General features: G+C 39.7%; 1 protein-coding gene across 6 annotated transcripts in view; it reads left to right on the top strand.

Annotated features, from left to right (window-relative positions):
- Nucleotides 1-23,386, top strand: part of cdon (cell adhesion associated, oncogene regulated) — a 236,013-nt gene that overhangs the window by 193,562 nt on the left and 19,065 nt on the right. For all 6 annotated transcript variants that reach the window (XM_061972414.2, XM_061972413.1, XM_061972415.1 and 3 more), the window contains 6 exons: nt 6,346-6,602; nt 9,757-9,931; nt 17,210-17,326; nt 17,529-17,732; nt 20,283-20,464; nt 20,545-20,650. In XM_061972414.2, the coding sequence (XP_061828398.1) occupies nt 6,346-6,602; nt 9,757-9,931; nt 17,210-17,326; nt 17,529-17,732; nt 20,283-20,464; nt 20,545-20,650 (1,041 nt within the window). The remainder of the gene's footprint in view (nt 1-6,345; nt 6,603-9,756; nt 9,932-17,209; nt 17,327-17,528; nt 17,733-20,282; nt 20,465-20,544; nt 20,651-23,386) is intronic.

The following is a 23,386-nucleotide window of genomic DNA, read 5'->3' on the forward strand; positions in this document are numbered from 1 at the left end:
AGGGCTGTCAAACTCCTTTTCATTAAGGGCCGCATTGCAATCATTGTGGCCCTCTAAGGGCCGCTTGTAACAGAGAATACACATGAACATAAATGCATAATTACGCAATTTGCAACTTATTTTGTTTATTATATGTTTTACTAGCAGACTGATGGATAACTTGATGGGTAACTGAAATCAGAAGATGTTTATTTTTGATAACCAAAATAATAATGCATCTTTCTGCAGGAACAGTTATTGAAGTGTAGAACATATGCAATATGTTAAAATTTAAAGTACATATACATTTAGCCAAAAACTGCTTTATTATTTTCAGCTTCGCGCAGGCCAGTTTAAATGATGTCACAAACCACATAAATGATCTGCCGGGCCACTTTAAATGATGTAGCAGACCGCGTGGCGGACCACATGACATGACGTGTCGGGCCGCATAAAACGATGTGGCGGACCACTTAAAAATGATTTGGCGGGCCACTTTAAATGATGTAGCGGGTCACATTAAATGATGTGGCGCACCTCATAAAAAGACGTGGCGGACGACATAGGATGATGTGTCGGCCCACATAAAATGATGTGGCGGACCTCTTCAAAATGATTTGGCGGGCCACATTAAATGATGTAGCGGACCTCATGAAAAAACGTGGCGGACATCATAAAATGATGTGGCGGACGATAAAAAATTATGTGGCAGACCTCATAAAATTATGTTGCGGATTTCATAAAATGGTGTGGCGGACCTCATAAATAGACTTGGCGGACCACATAAAATGATGTGGTGGACGTCAAAATAATGTGGCGGGCCACTTTTAAATGATGTAGCGGGTCACATTAAATGATGTGGCGCACCTCATAAAAAGACGTGGCGGACGTCATAGAATGATGTGTCGGCCCACATAAAATGATGTGGCGGACCGCTTCAAAATGATGTGGCGAACCTCTTCAAATTATGTGGCGGGCCACTTTAAATGATGTAGCGGACCTCATGAAATGATGTGGCGGAGCTCATAAATAGACTTGGCGGACCACATAAAATGATGTGGTGGACGTCATAAAATGATGTGGCGGACCACCTAAATAGACGTGGCGGACCACATAACATTATGTGGTGGACGTCAAAAAATGATGTTGTGGACGTCAAAAAATGATGTGGTGGACAGTAAAAATTATGTGGCAGACCTCATAAAATTATGTTGCGGATTTCATAAAATGGTGTGGCAGACCTCATAAATAGACTTGGCGGACCACATAAGTAGACGTGGCGGACCACATAAAATGATGTGGCGAACATCATAAATAGACGTGGCGGACCACATAAAATGATGTGGCAGACAATAAAAAATTGTGTGGCAGACCTCATAAAATTATGTTGCAGATTTCATAAAGTGGTGTGGCGGACCTCATAAATAGACTTGGCGGACCACATAAAATTATGTGGTGGACGTCCAAAAATGATGTGGTGGACGTCATAAAATTATGTGGTGGACGTCAAAAAATTATGTGGTGGACCTCATAAAATTATGTGGCGGACCACATAAAATGATGTGGTGGACGTCATAAAATGATGTGGCGGACCTCTTCAAAATTATTTGGCGGGCCACATTAAATGATTTAGCGGACCTCATGAAAAAATGTGGCGGGTCTCATAAAATGATGTGGCGAACCTCATAAATAGATGTGGCGGACCACATAAAATGATGTGGCGGACAATAAAAAAATGGTGTGGCAGACCTCATAAAATTATGTTGCGGATTTCATAAAATGGTGTGGCGGACCTCATAAATAGACTTGGCGGACCACATAAAATGATGTGGTGGACGTCATAAAATAATGTGGCGGACCACATAAAATTATGTGGTGGACATCACAAAAGGATGTGGTGGACCTCATAAAATGATGTGGCCAACCTCATAAATAGATGTGGCGGACCACATAAAATGATGTAGCGGACAATAAAAAATTGTGTGACAGACCTCATAAAATTATGTTACGGATTTCATAAAATGATGTGGCGGACCTCATAAATAGACTTGGTGGACCACATAAAATGATGTAGCGGACAATAAAAAATTGTGTGACAGACCTCATAAAATTATGTTGCGGATTTCATAAAATGGTGTGGCGGACCTCATAAATAGACTTGGTGGACCACATAAAATGATGTGGTGGACGTCAAAATAATGTGGCGGGCCACGGCCACTTTTAAATGATGTGGCGGGTCACATTAAATGATGTGGCGCACCTCATAAAAAGACGTGGCCACACGTCATAGAATGATGTGTCGGCCCACATAAAATGATGTGGCGGACCTCATGAAATGATGTGGCGGAGCACATAAATAGACTTGGCGGACCACATAATATTATGTGGTGGACGTCAAAAAATGATGTGGTGGACAATAAAAAATGATGTGGCAGACCTCATAAAATTATGTTGCGGATTTCATAAAATGGTGTGGCGGACCTCATAAATAGACTTGGCGGACCACATAAGTAGACGTGGCGGACCACATAAGTAGACGTGGTGGACCTCATAAATAGATGTGGCGGACCACATAAAATGATGTGGCAGACAATAAAAAATTGTGTGGCAGACCTCATAAAATTATGTTGCAGATTTCATAAAGTGGTGTGGCGGACCTCATAAATAGACTTGGCGGACCACATAAAATGATGTGGTGGATGTCATAAAATGATGTGGCGGACCACATAAAATTATGTGGTGAACGTCAAAAAATGATGTGGCGGACCTCTTCAAAATTATTTGGCCACATTAAATGATTTAGCGGACCTCATGAAAAAACGTGGCGGGTCTCATAAAATGATGTGGCGAACCTCATAAATAGACGTGGCAGACCTCATAAAATGATGTTGCGGATTTCACAAAATGGTGTGGCGGACCTCATAAAATGATGTGGTGGACGTCACAAAACGATGTGGTGGACCTCATAAAATGATGTGGCGAACCTCATAAATAGATGTGGTGGACAATAAAAAATTACGTGGCAGACCTCATAAAATTATGTTGCGGATTTCATAAAATGGTGTGGCGGACCTCATAAATAGACTTGGCGGACCACATAAAATTATGTGGTGGACGTCACAAAACGATGTGGTGGACCTCATAAAATGATGTGGCGCACCTCATAAATAGACTTGGCGGACCACATAAAATTATGTGGTGGACGTCACAAAACGATGTGGCGGACCACATAAAATGATGTGGCGGACCTCATAAATAGATGTGGCGGACCACATAAAATGATGTGGCAGACAATAAAAAATTGTGTGGCAGACCTCATAAAATTATGTTGCGGATTTCATAAAGTGGTGTGGCGGACCTCATAAATAGACTTGGCGGACCACATAAAATGATGTGGTGGACGTCATAAAATGATGTGGCGGACCACATAAAATTATGTGGTGAACGTCAAAAAATGATGTGGCGGACCTCTTCAAAATTATTTGGCCACATTAAATGATTTAGCGGACCTCATGAAAAAACGTGGCGGGTCTCATAAAATGATGTGGCGAACCTCATAAATAGACGTGGCAGACCTCATAAAATGATGTTGCGGATTTCATAAAATGGTGTGGCGGACCTCATAAAATTATGTGGTGGACGTCACAAAACGATGTGGTGGACCTCATAAAATGATGTGGCGAACCTCATAAATACATGTAGTGGACAATAAAAAATTACGTGGCAGACCTCATAAAATTATGTTGCGGATTTCATAAAATGGTGTGGCGGACCTCATAAATAGACTTGGCGGACCACATAAAATTATGTGGTGGACGTCACAAAACGATGTGGTGGACCTCATAAAATGATGTGGCGGACCTCATAAATAGATGTGGTGAACCTTATAAAATGACCTTAAATTTGACACCTGTGTTTGAGTAGCACAAATGTCAGATATCTACTAAAGGTGTGGCTATGAATGTCCGTTCTCCATCATTTTCACAGCATGATGATAAAACTGAACCGTTGTACTTTTAAATTCACTTTTAAAAGTGTGAAGTATTTAAGCTCAGTGTGCAACAACATCATTTAAATATTGGTATCATGGAGAATGAACACATGTTGTATAACCACTAAGTGCATCAACACAATACTGTGATCATAAATGACAACAACAGTGTTTTACCTTGTAAAAAGAACAGCAGTGGTGTGGAGTGTATAAAACAAACTATATTGTTATTAATATTCTTTCAATCTGGTGGAAGTGTGACATCATTATGGCTTATAAACAAGATATTTAAAGACACATCTTTGTGTCAACATTTCAGTCTTTTTCTCATCACATTACACATTTTGTTGCTTTATTTTGATGAATATTTAGTTTTGTTGATCTCATTTCTGCAACGTGCCATAAAAAAGAGGTGCGTTCAGCAAATTAAAGCAGTGGTGTTCAAAGTGTTGCCAAGCGACAGACGAGTGTTTTCTTACCACTTATGGACGCCACCAAAGTTGACTTGATGCACACTCCCTGGGCTTGTGGTGGCGGACCTACACTCTCGCTTGAACAATGTCGTGACCGCTCGTGTTTGATTCTTGAATAAATGCGTTTTTTGGGTGTCGGTATCATAGTGATGATTCTTTGAGCAATGCGTTTTGGGAATCTTCATCCCGTTTAACACCCGAGATGTTTTGTTTTGTTTTGCCGTGTAAGGCGCTGCTTCCTCCGCGGCCACGAGTCAAGAGGACTGCGCGTAGATTCTCTCCGGCATTTTAATGGCTGGCGTGTGGAATGTGCGGCAGCTGGCCACGCTCCCGGGATCAGGTTTAGTGTTACCAGCCTGCAGCGCCATGCTAACACACACACACACACACACACGCCGGAACAAAACATTGCAATATGTCCTTGTGGTAAACCTCTCTACTCTGACCGCTTCCTGCATGTTTTTGGGGCCGTGAGTGTGTGGCACACTCACTAGCTGTATTAAAACTAGGGCCGGGTGATAAAACGATATCAATAGTACATAACTCCACATGTGTTCATTCATAGTTTTGATGCCTTCAGTGACAATCTACAATGTAAATAGTCATGAAAATAAAGAAAACCCATTGAATGAGAAGGTGTGTCTAAACTTTTGGCCTGTACTGTATGTGTATATGTATATATGTATATGTACATATATGTATATGTATATATATATATATATATGTATATATATATATATATATATATATATATATATATATATATATATATATACACACACACATATATGTATGTATTGTGTTTGTGTGTGTGTGTATATATATGTATGTTTATATATGTATGTTTTTATATATATATATATGTTTATGTATGTGCATGTGTTTATGTATGTATGTGTATGTGCGTGTGTTTATGTATGTGTGTGTATATGTATGAGGGGCCGTTAGGGACATTATTCAGAATTACCTCTCACACAAACAACTGAAATCTTTTTCTTTTATACACACTACTGAAACACTCTTATAAACACTACTAAAATGCTCTTACATACACTACTGAAATGCTCTCACATAAACAACTGAATTTTTTTTTCGTTTATACACACTACTGAAACACTCTTATAAACACTACTGAAATGCTCTTACATACACTACTGAAATGCTCTTATAAACACTACTGAAACACTCTTGCATACACTACTAAAACACTCTTATAAACATTACTGAAATGCTCTTACGTACACTACTGAAACACTCTTATGAACACTACTGAAACACTCTTATAAACACTACTGAAATGCTCTTACATACACTACTGAAATGCTCTTATAAACACTACTGAAACACTCTTACATACACTACTGAAACACTCTTATAAACACTACTGAAATGCTCTTACATACACTACTGAAACACTCTTATAAACACTACTGAAACACTCCTATAAACACTACTAAAACACTCTTACAGTAGTGTATGTAAGAGCATTTCAGTAGTGTTTATAAGAGTGTTTCAGTAGTGTATGTAAGAGTGTTTCAGTAGTGTTTATAAGAGCATTTCAGTAGTGTTTATAAGAGTGTTTCAGTAGTGTGTATAAAAGAAAAAGATTTCAGTTGTTTGTGTGAGAGCATTTCAGTAGTGTATGTTAGAGGTAATTCTGAATAATGTCCCTAACGGCCCCTCATATATATGTATGTATGTATGTATATATATATATATATATATATATATATATATATGTGTGTATATATGTATATATAGCTACATACTGTATATGTACATGTATATTTATTGATACACATTTTAATAAAATATGAAATAAAAAAACGTACATATATATTTATATATGTATGAAGGTATTTATTTGTTAAGTCATCTTTATGTTCTTAAACTTTTTTTAAGAGCTGCGCTCGGGAGTCGCCGCACCTGATGTTCCGTCGTCGCTCCCGACCATGCAGAGCGATGAAGGCCGCGAGCGCTTACTGGCGGAGGACGAAGACGAGGCCGACGGCGGCGGCGGCGGCGACCGCCTCACGCCAGACGCTCCCATCATCATCAGCCCGCCTCAGACGCACAAACCTGACGTGTACGACCTGGAGTGGAGGGCGGGGCCCGACGGAGGGAGCCCCATCAACGCATATTTTGTCAAATACCGTAAGGTGAGTCAAATTCAGTCGTAGAAATAACAATCATCTGTTCCAGGGTCAAACTATTGCCATCTTTCATCAACTACACAGACAATGTTGCAGGTCATGTATTAAGTGACTTCAAAATGTTTTCCCTCTGACTTGAAAGAAAGTGACGTCAGGGTGAATGTTCTTGTGGCAGTGCTGGCTTGCAGGGTAACCATGCAATGATTGACTTGGCATAGTTAGCCATTAGGCTTTTGCAGAAAGCGAGTACAAAGCATGTTTAGAAGTGCAAGCTTTCTTATATTGCTATTTGTTTTTTTATGTCACCCGTGGGAGGAGCCCACAGCAGGACCCGGTGCTCGTTGAGAAGAGCGGTACGCGCTTCGATTCAGAGTCTCTGAAATGTAGTTTTATTGCTGATGTGTTTTTTTTTTAAACGTATTTACATTCTAGTTACTTGTCATATACAACCACAAAGTTGCTGAGTTGGCAACACTGCTCTTCTTATTCTCTGGCAGACCAGGTGCATTACAGTGTGTTTATGAGCGAGGGAAATCAGGTAGTGCCAAATGTATCTGTGGCGGTACAAATTAATTTAAATCAATTTAATTTTATAATAAATATTCATTATTATTATTAATATAATACTATTTATTTGTTATATATTTTTTACAATTGTGTTTATCAGTATTTTTTATTATTCAATAATTAAATCATAAATTATTTGTATTATGTGTATACATTATTTTAAATGACCAGACTTTAGGAAAGGAGTTATGACTTATTTATAATTGCACATTGTGTATGTATATTATGTATATTAATACACGGCATTAGTATACTAGTCTTCTAAAATAAGCCTGGTGAGACTGACTGATCACTATTCAGCACTTTTATGGATGTGATAAAGGTTTGTTGCTGAAATAATGCTCAATTATAATATCCTGAACAAGTGGAAATTTGCCTTTGGTCTATTCTTTATTTTAGTACAAATTTCGAGAAAAAGAAAATAGCCCTGTTTTACAAAACAAAAATGTCCCCTCCAGTGGACTTTTGTTTTTGGTCTATTGCTTTTGTCAGAGATACAGATTTGGGGGAAAAATAGCATGTGTACAATTTTGAGGACAACATTTTTTGTGTGTTTTTTTTCCATATTGGAATCAGGCTGTAACATAACAAAATCAGGCTGTAACATAACAAAATCAGGCTATAACATAACAAAATAAGGCTGTAGCATAACATAACAAAATAAGGCGAGAACATAACAAAATAAGGCTGTAGCATAACAAAATAAAGCTGTAACATAAAATAACAAAATAAGGCTCTAACATAACAAAATAAGGCTGTAACATAACAAAATAGGGCTGTAACCAAAAATGATTCCCGCGCGCGGCCACCGCTGCTGCTCACTGCTCCCCTCACCTCCCAGGGGGTGATCAAGGGTGATGAGTCAAATGCAGAGAATAATTTCGCCACACCTAGTGTGTGTGTGTGTGACAAACATTGGTACTTTAACTTAACATAAAATAGGGCTGTAACATACCAAAATAGGGCTGTAACATAACAAAATAAGGCTGTAACATAACAAAATAGGGCTGTAGCCAAAAATGGTTCCCGGGCGCGGCCACCGCTGCTGCTCACTGCTCCCCTCACCTCCCAGGGGGTGATCAAGGGTGATGAGTCAAATGCAGAGAATAATTTCGCCACACCCAGTGTGTGTGTGACAATCATTGGTACTTTAACTTTAACTTAATATGAAATAAAATAGGGCTGTAACATAACAAAATAAGGCTGTAACATAACACAATAGACCTGTAACATAACGTAATAAGGCTGTAACATAACAAAATAAGGCTGTAACATAACAAAATAGGGCTGCAACATAACAAAATAGGGCTGCAACATAATAAAATAAGGCTGTAACATAACAAAATAGGGCTGTAACATAACGAAATAAAGCTGTCACATAACAAAAGAAGGCTGTAACATAACAAAATAAAGCTGTCACATAACAAAAGAAGGCTGTAACATAACAAAATAAAGCTGTCACATAACAAAAGAAGGCTGTAACATAACACAATAGGCCTGTAATATAACGTAATAAGGCTGTAACATAACAAAATAAGGCTGTAACATAACAACATAGGGCTGCAACATAACAAAATAGGGCTGCAACATAACAAAATAGGGCTGTAACATAACGAAATAAAGCTGTCACATAACAAAAGAAGGCTGTAACATAACAAAATAAAGCTGTCACATAACAAAAGAAGGCTGTAACATAACAAAATAAAGCTGTCACATAACAAAATAAGGCTGTAACATAACAAAATGAGGCTGTAACATAACAAAATAGGGCTGTAACATAACGAAATAAAGCTGTCACATAACAAAAGAAGGCTGTAACATAACAATATAAAGCTGTCACATAACAAAAGAAGGCTGTAACATAACAAAATAAAGCTGTCACATAACAAAAGAAGGCTGTAACATAACAAAATAAGGCGTAACATAACAAAATAAGGCTGTAACATAACGAAATAAAGCTGTCACATAACAAAAGAAGGCTGTAACATAACAAAATAAAGCTGTCACATAACAAAAGAAGGCTGTAACATAACAAAATAAGGCTGTAACATAACAAAATAGGGCTGTAACATAACGAAATAAGGCTGTAACATAACAAAAGAAGGCTGTAACATAACAAAATAAAGCTGTCACATACCAAAAGAAGGCTGTAACATAACAAAAGAAGGCTGTAACATAACAAAATAGGGCTGTAACATAACCAAATAAAGCTGCCACATAACAAAAGAAGGCTGTAACATAACAAAATAAGGCTTTAACATAACAAAAGGTGGAAAAAGTGAAGCACGGTATATTCATGAATTAGTCCCTGTTACAAACGGCCCTTGGAGAGCAGCCATAACTGCCATGAGGCCCTCAGTTTGACACCCCTGATGTAAATGTTGGCCCTCAGTGACGTTCATGTTAAGATTTTGTCTGCTTCATAAAAAAATTGCAACATGGCTTGTTTGTGTTACAACAATAAAAATAAAAGTGTTGCGCACTTCCTGTTTTGCCTATCGAGCTCCGACTATAAAAGGGATTTGGAGCACGGTGGCAGCAGAAGTCCAACCTCATTTCCCGCTTCTGACGTTCCCTCCGCTCTGTGCCTCAGGTGGACGAGACGGCCGCGGCCATGGAAAAGTGGTACACGGTGCGCGTGCCGGGCAGCGAGCGCTCCCTGCGCCTTTCCGAGCTGGAGGCGTCCAGCCTGTACGAGGTTCTGATGGTGGCGCGCAGCTCGGCGGGCGAGGGCCAGCCCGCCATGCTCACCTTCCGCACCGGCAAAGGTGCGTACGCGTCGATGTCCACGGCGATTAGCGTTAGCCGGCAAAACCTTGCCAGTAGATGTCAAATGTTGTCGTCACGCTTCGTGGAAAAACTCCGCGGAGGGAAGAAATACGTATTTGGACATTAGATTCATGGTTTGCGATGATTATTTGCGTGCAAGAACACTGCTCGCATTCAGCCCAACTTGTTGACTTCTTCCTTGGTCATCATTTCCATGTTCAGAAGCCAAACGGCCGACTGACAGCTGACGCCTGCTGGCTAATTTAACCATGAGCCTTTCACTTGTCACCTTTTCTATGGAAAATAACACACCTGAAGCTTGAATATTAGGAATTATAGTTATAACAAATGCTGTTATGTCCTTAAAGGACACAGGCAAAAATGATATATATTATACAATAATAAAAGCTCATTGTGTTTAAAAAAACTAATGAGTATATTGTATATGATATACATAAATATGTCAGATAAATAAATATTTTCTTCCCTTTTAATTATTAATAAATGTAATCAATATATCAAGTTTTAATTTATATATTTTTATTTAATATTATATATATTTGTAGTTTTTACAATGGTATTTTATTAGTATTATATAAGTATATAATTATTCTATACATGCATACTCCTAATTTAATTATGAATTATTATACTTTTTTGTAAGATTTATGAATATCATACGTCTATACTGTATGTGCAGACTTTGTATACGATGTAAACATATAAACGTGAATAAGTATATTTTGTCTTACTACTTAAAATAATTTAATAATGTAATTAAGACTGTACTTGTTTGCAATGTAAACATTTTAATATAATATTCTATTATTTTTTTTTTTATATTTTATTTTAAATGTATTTATTTATAAGTATTTTTGAATTATTAAATATGTAAATTAATTGTAAAATGTAACTTTTTTGTATAATTTATGTACAGTATATTATATCTGCAGACTTTAAGTACAACCTATATTATAAATTAGTAAAACATTATTATACAGTATATTGTATACAATGTAAATATATGAACGTGAATAGATATTTTAGTTTTTTACTTAAAATAATTCATTAATGCAATTAAGACATGTTTTTATTTGTAATGTATACATTTTAATATAATATTCTATCATTATTTTTTTCAAATGTATTTATTTGTAAGTATTTTTAAAGTATTAAATATGTAAATGGTTTACTCAAAAATTAATTGTAAAATGTAAAACATTTTTGTATAATGTGTGCGCAGTATATTATGTGTGCAGACTTTAGGGACACCCAGTATTATAAATGAGTAAAAGATAATTTTGTAGTATATTGTATATGATGTAAAAAGATAAACATGAATAAATATTTTTGTCTTTTACTTAAAATAATGTATTAATGTAATGAAGAAATTTATTTATTTGTAATGTACACATTTTAATATAATATTCAATTATTTGTTTATATATGTTTTCACATACATTTATTTATAAGTAGTTTTAAAGTATTAATTATGTAAATTGTTTAATTACTCAAAATTAATGATAAAATTGTAACTTTTTTTGTATAATGTATATACAGTATATTATATGTCGAGACTTTCCAGACTTTTGGGACACCCTATATTATAAATGAGCTATTTAAATAATTTTATAGTATATTTTATATGATATAAATAAATGAATGTAATCAAATACTTCCTTATTTATACATTTAATTAAGAAATGCATTTATTTTCATTCATAATATTAATTATTTTTTATATATTTTTTCAAATGTATTTAACTATCACTATTTTAATAAATATTGGATATCTACATTTGTTAATTATTCAATAATTAAATTGTAAATTAATTATTAGATGCAAACTTTTTGAACAATGTATTTACAGTGTTTTAAATGACCTAACTTTAGGAAACAAGTTATGAATAATTCACAGTACGGTACACTGTGTATTACGTATATCACTACATGTTATTAGTATACTAGTGTTCTAAAATAGTTTTTTCTCCAAGACCTGATGATTTTATTTTGTTGATAAATGTTATATAATTGTATGAGAATGATAAAGCAAATCAGATGACAAAAGTCCTTTAATAAACAAAATATGGTAATTCGCATACTGATGACTATATACAACTTATAAAGTACTTTTTGAACAAAAACACCAAGATCATGTTACCGTATTTTCCGGACCATAGGGCGCACCGGATTAGAATAGAATAGAATAGAAAGTACTTTATTGATCCCTGGGGGAAATTATATATAAGATATCAAATATAAGGCGCACTGCCGATGAATGGTCTATTTTCGATAATTTTTCATACAAAAGGTGCACCGGACATTTATTTTTATTTTTTTTCTAAATGTAAAACACTTCCTTGTGGTCTACATAACATGTAATGGTGGTTCTTTGGTCAAAATATTGCATAGATGATGTTTTACACATCATCTTCAAGCCGCTTTCTGACAGTCGCATCAGGGTGCGCCGTTTTGTGGGCGGTCTTATTTACGTGGCTCACCTTCGACGGCGTCTTCTCCCCGTCATCTTTGTTGTAGCGGTGTAGCGTGCAAGGACAGGAGTGGAAGAAGTGTCAAAAGATGGAGCTAACTGTTTTAATGACATTCAGACTTTACTTCAATCAATAACGGAGCAGCATCTTCTCATCCGGAAACAACAACACCGGAAATGGGTCCCGTGAAAAACCGTCCCTAATAACTAAAGTTCCTTGGGTGAATAATGTAAACTCACTACACCGGTATGTTTTAGCGCTTTCATGGCGAGTTTACTGACAGATATAAGTAAGAACTTTACACTACTTTATATTAGAAATGGCAACAGCAGAGGATGAATGTCCCATAACAAGAAGGTAGAGGAAAAATAGAAGCTTATCGGCTACGGTGTCGGCACAGACTACAAAGGCGGACGGGCGCAATTTTTCAGGATTAATACAGATCCCAAATACAGATCAGCAGGTACCAGATGGTAAGAAAAGTTTATTTTGCACAACAAAACCCCAGATAATATGTCTTACCTTATACACACACCATAATAATACTCATATGTTTAATGCGCCGACTGTCATGATCCGTGGTCCGGATCATGTTTTTGTTATGTTCTGTTAATTTTGGACTCTTTTAGTTCCTGTTTGTGCACCTCCTGTGTTTGTTACCATGGTTACTTATTGTTTTCACCTGCCTCTGGTGTTCAGGACGCTTACCTGTCTCTAATCAGAGCCACTATTTAAGCCTACCTTTGCCAGTCAGTCTGCCTGGCGTCATTATTTGCTTCACGCAACCTACTAGTAAGTCTTGTTTGTTTCATGCCACAGTTTCGTGAGTGTTCCATGCCATAGTTTATGCTAGGTGTTTGCTTCATGCTCTCGTCACGTAAGTTGGTTTGTCTTCTAGTCCATGTTAAGTGGTAGCTTAGTTTCGAGTGCGATCAGCACATTATTTCTTTTGCTTGTTTTCTGTCTTTTGGTACTTCGCGTTATTTTCAAAATTAAATCATGTTCCTACCTGCAAGTTCTGTCCGGAGTCGTCCGTTTGCATCCCGGGAGAACGAACCGTGTAGTAAGCTGCAACCCCGCCGTGACACCGACAATCCATCAAGCGGTGCGGCTTCATAGTTTACCTAAGTCGTACTAAAACATTTTGATATATTTTTGGGCGCCGTGTGTAATGTTCTATATTTTCAATGGAACATATAAAATGTTGGTATTGTTTACTTGAGTCATATTTGGGTCATTATTGATTCCTTCAGGAGAATCAATAAAGTACTATCTATCAATCTATCTATTGACATCATATTGCAGTCTACACATATCTCTTATGTTTGACTGCCATCTACTGGTCACACTTATCACTACACCATGTACCAAATAAAATTGCTTCGAGGTCGGTAAGCAAAACCAGAATGATTCCTTACATTTGGCGCACTGGGTTATAGGGCGCACTGTCGAGTTTTGAGGGGGAAAAAAGGATTTTAAGTGCGCCTTACAGTCCGGAAAATACGGTAAATAAAATGTGTTGTAAATAAGCAGCCGGCGTGTATACTTACAGTGATGAAACGTGTTCTGAGGCTTTTGGATCAAAAGGAAATAAGAACAACCACAAAGGTGGTGCAGCCAAGAATAATGGTGAGCTGCAGCGATGTGATTGGACGACACGGCTCAGTTTTTTACCTCAAATTGTACGCCTCCTCTCTGGGAAATATTGTCCACAAAAGGGCGTGGTTAGTCTTTTATCACGCTTCATCGGGAAGATTGATGTTCCTCTCCTCCTTCAAGTCTCCTTTACGATCAAACGTGAGTAAGTAGACAGCAGAGGCAGAATCAGGAAATCATGTCGGGGGGTTTGTGCAGAGGTGGGTAGAGTAGCCAGAAATTGTACTCAAGTAAGAGTACTGTTACTTTAGAGATTTAATACTCAAGTAAAAGTAAGGAGTAGTCACCCAAATATTTACTTGAGTAAAAGTCAAAGGTATGTTGTGAAAAAACTACTCAAGTACTGAGTAACTGATGAGTAACCTGTTCGTTTAATGATGACGGCAACAAGTAATGCACAAAAATATAAAAATAGCAATGAGCAAATTCAGAGCTAGGAATATCTCTTAAGCAACTAAAACAATAATATACATTAAATAATAATACATTAACATAAAAAAATTAAGGCAAATTGAGCCACAATAACTTAACAGCACCATAGGCTCAGTAGGCAGAGATTACAAAGGGAAATAACAAGTTAGCCTTTACGCAAACCATAAACTGATAGGTGTGGGCTGCACCTGGGAACACACTGTGCACTTCTGATTGGTGTTTCTATGCATGCGTGTGTGTGTGTGTGTGTGTGTGTGTGTGTGTGTGTGTGTGTGTGTGTGTGTGTGTGTGTGTGTCTGTCTGTCTGTCTGTCTGTCTGTCTGTCTGTCTGTCTGTCTGTCTGTCTGTCTGTCTGTCTGTCTGTCTGTCTGTCTGTCTGTCTGTCTGTCTGTCTGTCTGTCTGTCTGTCTGTCTATGAGTCTGCAGTGCGTTAATAAATGTCCCCACACGATGTACATTTGACAGTGATTCATTGCAGGGAAGCTAACATCAGCCTACGGTGACGGCCAAAATATCTACTAACGTTACTTACCGCGCGCGATGTGCTTCTTTAAATTTGACGTTGAGTTCATGTAAGCTTAAGCTTGTTGTTGTTTGCCGCTGAAACTTTATGTGCAGTTCATCATGTGACCGCCTGGCTCTGTTTGATTGGTGAAACGGAGTCAAACGTCACCAGTGACCATATTTGATTGGTGAGACGGAGTCAAACGTCACCAGTGACTGCATTTGATTGGTGAAACGGAGTCAAACGTCACCAGTGACTGCATTTGATTGGTGAAACGGAGTCAAACGTCACCAGTGACTGCATTTGATTGGTGAAACGGAGTCAAACGTCACCAGTGACTGCATTTGATTGGTGAAACGGAGTCAAACGTCACCAGTGACCATATTTGATTGGTGAAACTGAGTCAAACGTCACCAGTGACTACATTTGATTGGTGAAACTGAGTCAAACGTCACCAGTGACTACATTTGATTGGTGAAACAGAGTCAAACGTCACCAGTGACCATATTTGATTGGTGAAACGGAGTCAAACGTCACCAGTGACCGCATTTGATTGGTGAAACGGAGTCAAACGTCACCAGTGACTATATTTGATTGGTGAAACAGAGTCAAACGTCACCAGTGACCATATTTGATTGGTGAAACGGAGTCAAACGTCACCAGTGACTATATTTGATTGGTGAAACGGAGTCAAACGTCACCAGTGACCATATTTGATTGGTGAAACGGAGTCAAACGTCACCAGTGACTATATTTGATTGGTGAAACGGAGTCAAACGTCACCAGTGACTATATTTGATTGGTGAAACGGAGTCAAACGTCACCAGTGACCATATTTAATTTGTGAAACGGAGTCAAACGTCACCAGTGACCATATTTGATTGGTGAAACAGAGTCAAACGTCACCAGTGACCATATTTGATTGGTGAAACGGAGTCAAACGTCACCAGTGACTATATTTGATTGGTGAAACGGAGTCAAACGTCACCAGTGACCATATTTGATTGGTGAAACGGAGTCAAACGTCACCAGTGACTATATTTGATTGGTGAAACGGAGTCAAACGTCACCAGTGACCATATTTGATTGGTGAAACGGAGTCAAACGTCACCAGTGACCATATTTCATTTGTGAAACGGAGTCAAACGTCACCAGTGACTATATTTGATTGGTGAAACAGAGTCAAACGTCACCAGTGACCATATTTGATTGGTGAAACGGAGTCAAACGTCACCAGTGACCGCATTTGATTGGTGAAACGGAGTCAAACGTCACCAGTGACTATATTTGATTGGTGAAACAGAGTCAAACGTCACCAGTGACCATATTTGATTGGTGAAACGGAGTCAAACGTCACCAGTGACTATATTTGATTGGTGAAACGGAGTCAAACGTCACCAGTGACCATATTTGATTGGTGAAACGGAGTCAAACGTCACCAGTGACTATATTTGATTGGTGAAACGGAGTCAAACGTCACCAGTGACTATATTTGATTGGTGAAACGGAGTCAAACGTCACCAGTGACCATATTTAATTTGTGAAACGGAGTCAAACGTCACCAGTGACCATATTTGATTGGTGAAACAGAGTCAAACGTCACCAGTGACCATATTTGATTGGTGAAACGGAGTCAAACGTCACCAGTGACTATATTTGATTGGTGAAACGGAGTCAAACGTCACCAGTGACCATATTTGATTGGTGAAACGGAGTCAAACGTCACCAGTGACCATATTTGATTGGTGAAACGGAGTCAAACGTCACCAGTGACTATATTTGATTGGTGAAACGGAGTCAAACGTCACCAGTGACCATATTTCATTTGTGAAACAGAGTCAAACGTCACCAGTGACTGCATCTGATTGGTGGAACGCAGGCATGCGATAGATCCTACTTTGAAGGTCTGTCTGACAAACCAAAACAAACAAAGCGTGCATTAACAGATGGATAAAAATCAGTAGCGAGCTGAATGTAGATAAATGGAGCGGAGTAAAAGTAGCGTTTCTTCTCTATAAATATACTCAAGTAAAAGTATGTCGCATTAAAACTACTCTTAGAAGTACAATTTATCCCAAAAGTTACTCAAGTAGATGTAACGGAGTAAATGTAGCGCGTTACTAGCCACCTCTGGGTTTGTGTGGGGGTTACCACACCTGCGAACACCTGGCTAACAGCCACCTCTTCCGCAGAAAAGAGCGTCTCGTCCAGCAAGAAGCCCTCCAAGCCCCCCGTGGTCTTGATGCCGCCCAAAGCTCCGGAGGACAAGACGGTCAACACCCACTTTGGAGTGGTGATCCACGACAGAGGTCAGTGTGGAACTGTCAACTCTCCACAAGCCTTCTTCTAACCTTCTCTCCGTCTTACTCTGCCGCCTGTCTAATGTCAGCTGCCAAGTGAGTACATCTTCCTCTGCTCCTCCCCCTCTCGTGTCGTCCATCCCTCCGAGTCGTGACACGGCCACGCCTCCTTCAAGACCTCACCTTCTCTCTCTCTCTCTCGCTCCTCCAGTGCCGGAAGCCCCCGACAGGCCCACCATCTCTATGGCGACCGAAAGCTCCGTCTACGTCACCTGGATCCCCCGCGCCAACGGCGGCTCGCCCGTCACCGCCTTCCGCGTGGAGTGCAAGCGGGGTCGCGGCCCCGAGTGGGGCGTGGCGGCCGATAAGATCTCGCCACTCAAGTTGTCGGTGGAGGTTCGCAATCTGGAGCCTGGTGAGCCGAGATGATGACCTCTCCGCACGTTTCTGGATGTGATGCTACAGTGTCATATCCTCAACTTTTTTTGTTGCAAGTAAACATTTCAAGAAATACCCTGTTATGTAGGGGTGTAACGGTACACAAAAATGTCAGTTCGGTACGTACCTCGGTGTCCGACTGGATCGGTTCGCAGCCGAGTGTGAAGCGACTGGGATGAGAATCAGCACCTCCAAGTCCGAGTCCATGGTTCTCGCCCGGAAAAGGGTGGAGTGCCATCTCCGGGTTGGGGAGGAGATCTTGCCCCAAGTGGAGGAGTTCAAGTACCTCGGAGTCTTGTTCACGAGTGAGGGAAGAGTGGATCGTGAGATCGACAGGCGGATCGGTGCGGCGTCTTCAGTAATGCGGACGCTGTATCGATCCGTTGTGGTGAAGAAGGAGCTGAGCCGGAAGGCAAAGCTCTCAATTTACCGGTCGATCTACGTTCCCATCCTCACCTATGGTCATGAGCTTTGGGTTATGACCGAAAGGACAAGATCACGGGTACAAGCGGCCGAAATGAGTTTCCTCCGCCGGGTGGCGGGGCTCTCCCTTAGAGATAGGGTGAGAAGCTCTGTCATCCGGGAGGAGCTCAAAGTAAAGCCACTGCTCCTCCCCATGGAGAGGAGCCAGATGAGGTGGTTCGGGCATCTGGTCAGGATGCCACCCGAACGCCTCCCTAGGGAGGTGTTTAGGGCACGTCCGACCGGTAGGAGGCCGCGGGGAAGACCCAGGACACGTTGGGAAGACTATGTCTCCCGGCTGGCCTGGGAACGCCTCTGGGTCCCACAGGAAGAGCTGGACGAAGTGGCTGGGGAGAGGGAAGTCTGGGCTTCCCTGCTTAGGCTGCTGCCCCCGCGACCCGACCTCGGATAAGCGGAAGAAGATGGATGGATGGATGGATTTTGCAATTTTGGTAAATAAATAACCCAAAAATTTATATTTTGTTGTTTTCTTACTGTACCGAAAATGAACCGAACCGTGACCTCTAAACCGAGGTACGTCCATCCATCCATCCATCTTCTTCCGCTTAGCCGCCGCACCGATCCGCCTGTCGATCTCACGATCCACTCATCCCAGTCGCTTCACACTCGGCTGCGAACCGATCCAGTGAGAGCTGAAGATCCTGGCCAGATGAAGCCATCAGGACCACATCATCTGCAAAAAGCAGAGACCTAATCCTGCAGCCACCAAACCAGATCCCCTCAACGCCTTGACTGCGCCTAGAAATTCTGTCCATAAAAGTTATGAACAGAATCGGTGACAAAGGGCAGCCTTGGCAGAGTCCAACCCCCACTGCAAAATCTTCCACCAAAAATATTTTTCTTAGTGGAATATTTGATGTGAAGTAATGGGAACCTTGGATAGGTCAATAATTCATAATAACATTGATTTTGATTCAATATTATGTTTTGAGCAATGACAGTTTGAAAGGAAAAAAAAATTGCAACTTTTTCTAAATTACATTTCACCTTTAAGCTTTTTTATTTCACTTTTGTTATGTTTATTTTAATAGTATTTTTAGAATGTGCCGTGGGCCTTTAAAACATTAGCTGTGGGCCGCAAATGGCCTCCGGGGCACACTTTTGACACCCCTGCTATAGATAATAAAAAATTAAATGTGATAAATCTATGGATAAAAAGCAGATCCTGGAGACGCATGCGCGTTTATCATAACTCTCTCTCTCTCTCTCTGTCTCTGCCCCTCCCTCACCAATGCTGCTGCCCGCACAATTAGTTTTGTTTTTAACCCCTTCTTAACCCTGAACGTACATTGAAAATACACGCAACCCTAACTCAAAATGCCGGACATTTGAGGCATTTAAGAAACTCCGCCCTGACAGCTCCGCAAAAGAGGACATGTCCGGTGAAAAGAGGACGTATGGTCAGTCTATCCTAGCCCGTTAGCTGCTAGCATGCCATGTGTTGTGCCTCGGTGTGCATTGTTTACACAACGTGCGTTACGCTACTTAATATGTCCGTGTGGAAACTCGTTCGGTACACCTCCGAACCGAACCGGAACCCCCGTACCGAAATGGTTCAATACAAATACACGTACCATTACACCCCTAATATATATATATATATATATATATATATATATATATATACAGTATATGATTTTAGTGATTTTAAGTTTTTGATCATAATGTTTTCTTATGTTTTTTTGTTAATTCATATGGCAAAAAAATGTTTTCAAGTGGAATATTTGATGTAAACAGGTCAATAATTCACAACATTGATTTTGATCCATTATTATTTTACAGCAATGACCGTTTTAAAGACAAAACATCCTACATGGCAGATTTGTGTTATTAAAGTCAACATTGTAACTATTTCTCGTCACATTTCACCTTTTTGCTCTTTTATTCCACTTTTTAGAATTTTTTTTTTTAAATCGTTTTTAAAAAGGAACTGCGTGCCACAAATGGCCCTCGGTCCTTACTTCTGATGTATAATACATTGTAAAGGTTCAGTCGTGCGATACGTTTACGCTGCCGATATTGACCTGGCTGACGTTGGTTCCAGGCTCCACCTACAGGTTCCGCGTGGCGGCCATCAACTTGTACGGCGAGAGTCCTCACAGCGTCCCCTCCAGGCCCTACCAGGTGCCCCAGGCCAGCCCTCGCACGGCCGACCGGCCCGTGGTGGGACCGCACATCACCGGCACCGACGCCATCAGCGACACGCAGATCCTGCTGCGCTGGACTGTGAGTTGGTCCGCTGCTTAGCCAAAGCTCTATTTGCCTGAGGGTGGCGCTGTAACGTGAGTCGCCTTGTTTCCTCACAGTACAGTCCCTCCAGTAACAACAACACCCCCATCCAGGGCTTCTACATCTACTACCGCCCCACTGACAGCGACAACGACAGCGACTACAAGCGGGACCTGGTTGAAGGTGCGTCTTCTTTACTTACACCCATACTGCCAAACTACTGAGTGTTACAAGTAGGGCTCTTCTTACCCGATATCAGCAAAAAAAAGAAGTATCAGGTATCATCTTGCATGTAAAATGTGTCATATCATGTGCGATACAAGCGGACCTGGAGCATTTTTACTTGTGTGTGATATCATATGCGATACAACCAGTCCCAGCGCATTTTTACTTGTGTGTGATATCATGTGCGATACAAGCAGTCCTAGAGCATTTTTACTTGTGTGTGATATCATGTGCGATACAAGCAGTCCTGCAGTGTTTACTTGTCTGTGATATATCATGTGCGATACAAGCAGTCCTGGAGCATGTTTACTTGTATGTGATATCATGTGCGACACAAGCAGTCCTGGAGCATTTTTACTTGTGTGTGATATCATGTGCGATACAAGCAGTCCAGCATGGTATTTACTTGTGTGTGATATCATGTGCGATACAAGCAGTCCTGGAGCCTTTTAATTGTGTGTGATATCATGTGCGATACAAGCAGTCCTGGAGCATTTTTGCTTGTGTGTGATATCATGTGCGATACAAGCAGTCCAGCATGGTATTTACTTGTGTGTGATATTGTGTGCGATACAAGCAGTCCTGGAGCCTTTTAATTGTGTGTGATATAATGTGCGATACAAGCAGTCCTAGAGCATTTTTACTTGTGTGTGATATCATGTGCGATACAGGCAGCCCTGCAGTGTTTACTTGTCTGTGATATACCATGTGCGATATAAGCAGTCCTGGAGCATGTTTACTTGTGTGCGTGATATCATATGCGATACAAGCAGTCCTACAACATGTTTACTTGTGTGTGATATCATATGCGATACAAGCAGTCCTAGCGCATTTTTACATGTGTGTGTGATATCATGTGCGATACAAGCAGTCCTAGAGCATTTTTACTTGTGTGTGATATCATGTGCGATACAGGCAGCCCTGCAGTGTTTACTTGTCTGTGATATATCATGTGCGATATAAGCAGTCCTGGAGCATGTTTACTTGTGTGCGTGATATCATATGCGATACAAGCAGTCCTACAACATGTTTACTTGTGTGTGATATCATGTGCGATACAAGCAGTCCTGGAGCATTTTTACTTGTGTGTGATATCATGTGCGATACAGGCAGCCCTGCAGTGTTTACTTGTCTGTGATATATCATGAATGACATAAGCAGTCCTGGAGCATGTTTACTTGTGTGTGTGATATCATATGCGATACAAGCAGTCCTACAACATGTTTACTTGTGTGTGATATCGTGTGCGATACAAGCAATACAGCAGGGTATTTACTTGTGTGTGATACAAGCAGTCCTGGAGCCTTTTAATAGTGTGTGATATCATGTGCGATACAAGCAGCCCTAGAGCATTTTTACTTGTGTGTGATATCATGTGCGATACAAGCAGTCCTGCAGTGTTTACTTGTCTGTGATATATCATGTGCGATATAAGCAGTCCTGGACCATGTTTACTTGTGAGTGTGATATCATGTGCGATACAAGCAGCCCTAGAGCATTTTTACTTGTGTGTGATATCATGTGCAATGCAAGCAGTTCTAGAGCGTTTTTACTTGTGTGTGATATCATGTGCAATACTAGCAGTCCTAGAGCATTTTTACTTGTGTGTGATATCATGTGCGATACAAGCAGTCCTGCAACGTGTTTACTTGTGTGTGATATCATGTGTGATACAAGCAGTCCTGCAGCGTGTTTACTTGTGTGTGATATCATGTGCGATACAAGTGGTCCTGCAGCGTGTTTACTTGAGTGTGATATCATGTGCGATACAAGCAGTCCTGCAGCGTGTTTACTTGAGTGTGATATCATGTGCGATACAAGCGGTCCTGCAGCGTGTTTACTTGAGTGTGATATCATGTGCGATACAAGCAGTCCTGCAGCGTGTTTACTTGTGCAAAGCTGGACAGACAGTTAACATTTAAATGACCTCCAATAAACACACAATTATCTTCTCTTTTACTAAAGTCATTTACAAAAGGTAAACATGCTAGGCTATAGGCTACTAGGAGCTAGCAGCTACACAACAGCTAAGCACACAATAGCTCACAAGCTAGACATACGTACTAATCATTGAATAATATTGCAGTGTAAAATATAAACAAGTATCAAATATTTATAATTGCATATTACTTACACTCACAAAGCGTATTAGAAAGTATCCAGTAAAAAACCTGTCCGCATCATTCATCTTACTGTGCCATGAGATTAACCTCATGAATTATTGTCACACAAAAAAATACCACTCCTTCAACTTAAAGACAGCATAAGTCCATTCTAGATGGTTAATAATAAATATGTTAGTGTTTTTCATAACTACCATTGTTCTATTTGACTCATTTCCCTTGATCAAACCTTTTCTAACATTCCACACTACTCAATGATACAAGTATGATTGCTGCTGATATCGTATCAGATCAATATTGCTGTCTACCAATAATCAGGACTCTGATATCAGTATTGTATCGGAAGTGAAAAGGTTGTATCGGGACACCTTTAGTGGAAATCAATTAAGTAAAAACTATCAGTATTTGCATATTGTAACACAAATACATGAATATTCAATAAAAACTATCAGTATTTGCATATTGTAACACAAATACATGAATACTAAACTGCACAAAGTATGAACACACAAACCTATCAAAACAACACATACAAAAATAAATATAATGACATCAATAAACACATTTTCAT

The sequence above is a fragment of the Nerophis lumbriciformis genome, linkage group LG17 (genome assembly GCF_033978685.3).
Source record: "Nerophis lumbriciformis linkage group LG17, RoL_Nlum_v2.1, whole genome shotgun sequence".
Taxonomy (NCBI): Eukaryota; Metazoa; Chordata; class Actinopteri; order Syngnathiformes; family Syngnathidae; genus Nerophis; species Nerophis lumbriciformis.